This window comes from Phaethon lepturus, unplaced genomic scaffold (genome assembly GCF_000687285.1).
Source record: "Phaethon lepturus isolate BGI_N335 unplaced genomic scaffold, ASM68728v1 scaffold24771, whole genome shotgun sequence".
NCBI lineage: Eukaryota > Metazoa > Chordata > Aves > Phaethontiformes > Phaethontidae > Phaethon > Phaethon lepturus.
In genome coordinates, this window is record NW_010517333.1 from 176 (window position 1) to 6,341 (window position 6,166).

Genomic DNA, 6,166 nt, shown 5'->3' on the forward strand with positions numbered 1-6,166 from the left:
TACCCAGTCATCTTCTCCGTCTTCTCTGCTTGTGTGCCTCTGTGTGTGTGTGCAATTAATCCAGGTTTCTGCTTGATTTGAAATCTTAATCACCTGGTGCTTTTGTTTGTTTGCTCTCTCCTCCTCCTCCCCAACATCTCTCTGATGGGATGCAGCCGCTGGCACGTTTGTGATCTGACGTGTGGCTTTCTGACCCCAGCCCTCCTCCCAGACAAGGTCACTTGTCCATCCTGCCCAGCCTCGTGGAAGCCAAATAGATGTGACCTTCATCTCATTACTGCCACTCTCAAAGAGAGAGGTGACTAACGGGGCTCCATTGTGCACTTCCCCATGAATGGTGTTCCCTTGATCCAAGAATAGCTCCCAGCCCAATTAGTTATGTGGAGATGAGTCACACAAAGCCAGTCCTGTCCAGCTGTAAAGTCTTGAAGCTGTTCCCAATTTGGTGTCGATCTGACTATCCTTGAACGGGCCGGGCGCTCTCTGAAATGGTCTCCTTACAGCTTGGCTCTGCAGCCCTCGCCGGGTGGCACAGCCGTCCCCGAGACGCTGCCCTGTCTGACTGACGTGGGTCTGGCTGCTCATCTCATTCCTGGTGACATCTGGCACTTGTAGGACAGAGACAACTGCAACAGCCCCTCCTCGCCCCATGAGTTCAGGATCTACCACCAGATAAGACTCCCAAGCAGGAGGAGGTTTTGATCTTGTTTTCCACCATCTTCCCAAACAGTGGAGACCACGATGGGCCAACCATGGGTCAGCTGCCCAGCAGGAAGGGCAGGTCCTGGGGCTGCTGGCTCCGCTGACCACCCGCTGCCTGTCCCTTCGTGGGAGTAGGTCCCTTTGCCATCGCGGGGGCCCCGGCAGGGCTGGCCGCTCGTTCGGCTCGGCTGGATGGCCTTGGTGTGTGTTTGCAGTGTGAGATGACATCTGGGAGGATGGCTCCGGCCGTGTGCTGTGCACCAGCCTTTGGGCAGCCTTGCCTGGAGACCTTCTGACCATGTGTTTGGTTTTCAGGGCCGCCCTGGCCTCTGCCCACCAGTGCCACCCACTTCCTCAGACCCTCAGTGTACTGAAGAGTACCCCTCAGGTGAGGGGCATGCACACCATCATCAGGTAAAGCCCCCGCCACCGCGGCCTCCTGGGGCGGGATGGGGCTTGGCTGCCCGCTGGGGTAGGCTTGGCTTGCTTTGGACTCCCAAATCCCACTTATGCCCTATCCCTGCAGCTTGGGGACACGGGACAGGACAGACGGTGGTGGGCCCTGCATACAGGAGCTGTGCTGTGAGTGCTCCGTGGTCTTGCCAACAATTTTTCTTCCTTTTACCTTAAAAATGCCACTGCAATTCCAGGCTCAGCCGGTGGACCCCGTGCTAACAAGATGCCGACAGCCAGACAGGGGTGGGGGCTGTCCCTCCCCACGCAGCCTCTGACCCCTGTCAGCATCTCCCGGGGCACATTTTGGGTCACAGCTTACCTTGCCTTTCCCTCCCCTCTAGAAACAAGGAGACCAGCAGGGACGAGTTCATTTTCTACTCCAAGAGGCTGATGCGGTTGCTGATTGAGCACGCGCTCTCCTTGCTCCCGTTCCAGGTGGGTTCAGGGGAGTAGCGGGGAGGATGGGCAGCAGGCTCCGTGTTTCCTTTCCGATTCCTAACCCGTAAGCGCCAGGGAGCCGGGATAGTCCTGGCACTGCTCCTCCAACCGTCCCTGTGTAGCAGCCTCCTAGATTAAAACGGGGCAGGGCTGCCCTAGACCCTGGAGCAGTGGCATGGCCCTGGGTGACAGCTCCTTGTCCAGCCTGGGTTTCCAAGGGTCCGGACCAGCCCGCAGCTGGCTGGCTGCCCGGTGCCAGGGCTCCGCAGAGAGCCCCGTCAGAACCCCTGCTAATGCTTCTCACGTGGTTTTTGTAGAGTTGTACAGTCCAGACCCCTCAGGGACAGGACTACGAAGGGAGGACATACAGCGGGAAGCAGGTAAGTCGAAGCAAAAGGTACTTACTATTCAACCTGCCCCGTGGGGCTACGCTGAAAGCCCTGTGGATGCAGGAGAAGGACACCCCTGCATTCTCGGGGCTTCCATCAGGCCTGCGTTTGGTGCCTGCTGTCATGAGTACGATACCCTGTGTCATCGGGACAGGTGGTAGGTCAGTGGCCGGGGGTGCCGTCAGCAATGTCACCGTGCCACTGCTGCCCTCCCAGTGAAGGAGGCAGCCTGAACCGGGAGCAGCACAACCCTCTTGGAAGGGACGTGCTTTGGGGTTTGCCCATCAGAGTCCCCCGCTGTCGAGGCCCAATGCCATACCGGCATGGTGTGTGCCTCCTGCACCGTGCCTTCCCGTTCACCCTCGCTGTGTGCTGCAGATCACCGGCGTGTCTATCCTGCGAGCGGGTGAGACCATGGAGCCAGCGCTGCGAGCGGTGTGCAAGGACGTCCGCATCGGGACCATTCTCATCCAGACCAACTGCAACACGGGCGAGCCGGAGGTAAGGCTGCCAAGGGCATCTCGTGGCGTTAGCCTGCATGCAGGGGGTCCCTCGGGTGTTTCCTGAGAGCTCTTCAGCGATCCGAGAGTTGATCTTGGCAGGGGGTGAGCGCTCGGAAAGCGAGTGCTTTGAAAGCTTCTGAAGTGGGCTTTGCCAGCATGTTTGTGCATACAGGCGCGGGGTTGCTGCCCAAGAGTTTGCACCAGCGCCTGGCTCCAAGCTGGCAGCTGAGGTCCCTAAGATAAACATGCATGAAAGATCCTTCACCTCTCTAAGGGCCCAGGTTGCTCCTTTCACCTTGAGCTTGCAGCATCTAAGCTGATCTGTCTTCCTCCCACCCAGCTCCACTATCTGCGGCTGCCAAAGGACATCAGTGAAGACCACGTCATCCTGATGGACTGCACAGTCTCCACGGGCGCAGCAGCCATGATGGCAGTGCGGGTGCTGCTGGTACGGAGGATGTTGGGCACGCTGCGGAGGGCGGGTGGTTCGTCCCCAAGTAAGATGCAAAACACCAGCTGCAGCCATGCTGAGGGGCCTTGCCCTGAAACTGTCTCTTCCTTGGGAAGGAGGGTGTCGTGGGAGCCAGCACAAGATGGGGTGACTCTGTAAGCAGGCGTTGACCAAGTCACCCCTTCCTTGTGTAGTAACAGCCTGGATTTAGTTGGTTTCTTGGTCCTGTGCCCAGTAGCCCCAGCTGGACACAGAGAGGGGAGAAGGTGGCTCCAGGAAGGCCCTCACATGCTCCGAGTGCCACTCCCTGGAGGCATGGGCCATAACCTGCCTTAGATACCCTTGCCCCGAGCTGTCTCTGTGCCTTTCCTGTAGGATCATGATGTCCCAGAAGACAAGATCTTCCTCCTCTCCCTGCTTATGGCGGAGATGGGTGTGCACTCAGTCGCCTATGCTTTCCCTCGGGTAAAGATCATCACCACAGCTGTGGACAAGAAAGTGAATGACCTTTTCCGGATAATCCCTGGCATCGGTGAGTATCTGGGTAGGAGTGACCTGCTGCAGGGGGATTTTTGGTGCTTCTGGCCCACTCGCCAGAGGAGGTGAAGCCCTGGTTGTCAGCAGCAGCTTAGATCTGGCCTTATTTTACCCACTGTCACTCTTGGGTCCTGCTGCTACGTGGGTGTTGGGACCAACGCGCGCGCTCTGAGAGCTGTTGGGCAGCCATAACCTTGTTGGCAGAAGGAGCCATTCCACGTGCCATGAGCCCCCTCCAGCCCCAGGTGGAGAAACTGGGCTGAGCTAGCTGTGTGCCTGCCTCATTCCCTAAGCTGCCACCTTAAGCAAGCTCATCCAAAACAAGCTCACTGTGTTCTTCTGTCCTCACCTCTGCTGTGCCAGGAAACACCCCTGCCACCGGGTGCGAAAACAGCCTCCAGGCTGCTCCACTTTAGCCGCTCCATGAGTTCTAGTGCCGTTCAAGCTGTCAGATAAACCTGCTTGTGTTTCCTTGCCTGCTGGGACGAGGGCAGGCTGGAGGACGGGTCCCAGGGCTCCCTGCGGAGCGGCACGGTGACTGCTTCTCTCTCTTTCCTCCCGCAGGGAACTTTGGCGATCGGTACTTTGGGACGGATGCTCCTCCCGACTGGAGCGACGATGAAGATGCTCTTAGCACTTAGCTGGATGTGGAGATGCCGCTGGCGCCAAGCAGCTTCAGCACCGCACCTTAACCCCTCTGTCCATTGCAGATTTCTCCTTCCTCCTCACCAAGCATAGATATTTTTTTCAAATCTTACATTGGAGGTCTAGGGCATATTTTTTCAAAGAAACACAAATCCTAGTTTGACTTTGTGGACGGTCGCGTGTCCCAGCATAGAGCGGAGTTAATTTATTTTAATTTAAATATTTGCCTATATAACTTATTGGAGATATTTTATAAAGAAAAATAATAAATTTTTTCTCTGGTTTTCTTGAATGGAGCCATTCTTTGTCACAGCCCAGGGTTGCCCAGAAGGCTTCACAGACCTTCGGGACTGCTGCCCTGGGAGGGGAGATGCTGCGAGCAGCAGCAGAAGAGCGAGACCCTGCAGCCGAGGAGCGGTTCTTACAGCTCTGTCTTTGTGCTGGTTACAGGCAGCAGGTGGTTGTTTCTCTTCAGTGAACACTGAAGCTTTCTCTTACACCCCAGGGAGAACTGGCCCTACGGGACGCGCTTGCTCTGTCTGATGTTATTGAGCCTTCACCTCATGGGAGCTGGTGGGGCCAGAGAGCATCCAGTGGCCTCTCTGCAAGGAAAGGGCAGACCCCCTCAGACCAGGGTCTCCTGCCTGCAGCAGGGCTGTGAGCGGGAGAAAAACCCACCACTCCCGTTCCCCAGCTCCCCCCGCTTGCTGCCTTACACCAGTTGACCTTGGCTGGTCACCAGGTGCCCACCAAGCCGCTCTGTCCCTCCCGTCCTCAGCGGGATGGCAGCGGGATGGGGCGGGAGAAAATAAGGTGGAAAAAACCCTCGTGGGTCACGATAAAGGCAGTTTAATAAAGCAAAAGCAAAGGCTGTGCGCGGAAGCAAAGGAAAGCAAAAGATTTATTCTCCACTTCCCATCAGCAAGTGATGTCCAGCCACTTCCCGGGAAGCAGAGCTGCAGTAGGCGTAGCGGTTGCTCCGGAAGACAAATGTCCTAATAACAAATGCCCCCCACTCCTCCTCCTCCTTTCTCTGCATGTCTACACCCAGAGTCCTTCCCCTGGGCTGCAGCCACCCGCGCAGGAGCTGAGTGCTGGAGGAGCCCAGTATCTTCTTTCTAGACCATGCTCAACCTCATGAATGAATGCCACCATCATCCTTTGTGCATAAAGCTCCAGCAGACCTTGTTTGAGCAGCGCCGTTGGCCTCCTTGAGGGAGACAAGACCATGTGTGGGTCTTGAGCAGGGTTTGCTCCCAGGGTCCACCATGGGGGTGAAGATTCCACAACACTTCCTTGGGGAGGCGGGGGGGTGGCAAAGCACCTCTTCTCTGCTCGCTTTTATGGCTGAGCTGATGTAATATGGCATGGAACATCCCTTTGGCCAGTTTCTGACTGTGTCCCCTCCCAAGATCTTGCCCGCCCCCAGCCTACCGGTGAGGGGGGATGTTGGAGAGACAGCCTGGATGCTGTGGAGCACTGCCCAGCAGCAGCCAAACCACCGGTGTGTAACCAACACCGGTCTAGCTCCCAGCACGCAGCACAGCGCTAGGGGGAAAATTAACTCCACCTCGGCCAGACCCACTGCAACCGGGGATGAAATTCCGTGCTCTAGATCCAAAAGAAGGGTTGGTACCAGAGGAGAGGCAGTTCTTCATATCTGCATGGAAGCTGAAGTTCAGGTCGGATCACGTCAGGCTTTAGCTCAAGAAGCACCGAGCCCCTGTTGCAGTTCGGCAGCCGAAGTGAAACGCAGCTCGCCCAAACTCCAGCTCGCTCTTGCTGAATCAGAGCTGCTCCAGACGTAGAGGAGCAGGTCTCGTAACCGTCTCCAGGAAGCTGTTAGCAGGCCAGAGTAACCTCAGCGGAAGGGGAGCCGGCCAGCCCCACGAGGTGGATTTAGTCAGAGGAGGCTGTGACCCCTGTGGCTGAACACAGAATATTTTCCTTTCCTGCGTGATTCAAAGTACCAACGCAACATCCTTGTGCTGGAGATAGACGGGACAAGAGGAGAAAACCTGCCCCTCGGCTGGGCGGCCCTGGCT

General features: G+C 56.9%; 1 protein-coding gene across 1 annotated transcript; it reads left to right on the forward strand.

The window, feature by feature from the left end:
• The first annotated feature begins 995 nt into the window (after positions 1–995).
• Positions 996–4,413, forward strand: LOC104627954 (uridine-cytidine kinase-like 1). Its single transcript, XM_010296371.1, has 7 exons — positions 996–1,116; positions 1,500–1,593; positions 1,914–1,976; positions 2,364–2,486; positions 2,829–2,936; positions 3,315–3,471; positions 4,041–4,413. Exons 1-7 carry the CDS (start codon positions 1,001–1,003, stop codon positions 4,115–4,117), a joined length of 738 nt encoding a protein of 245 aa, XP_010294673.1. The 5' UTR covers positions 996–1,000; the 3' UTR covers positions 4,118–4,413.
• The last annotated feature ends 1,753 nt before the right edge of the window (positions 4,414–6,166 follow it).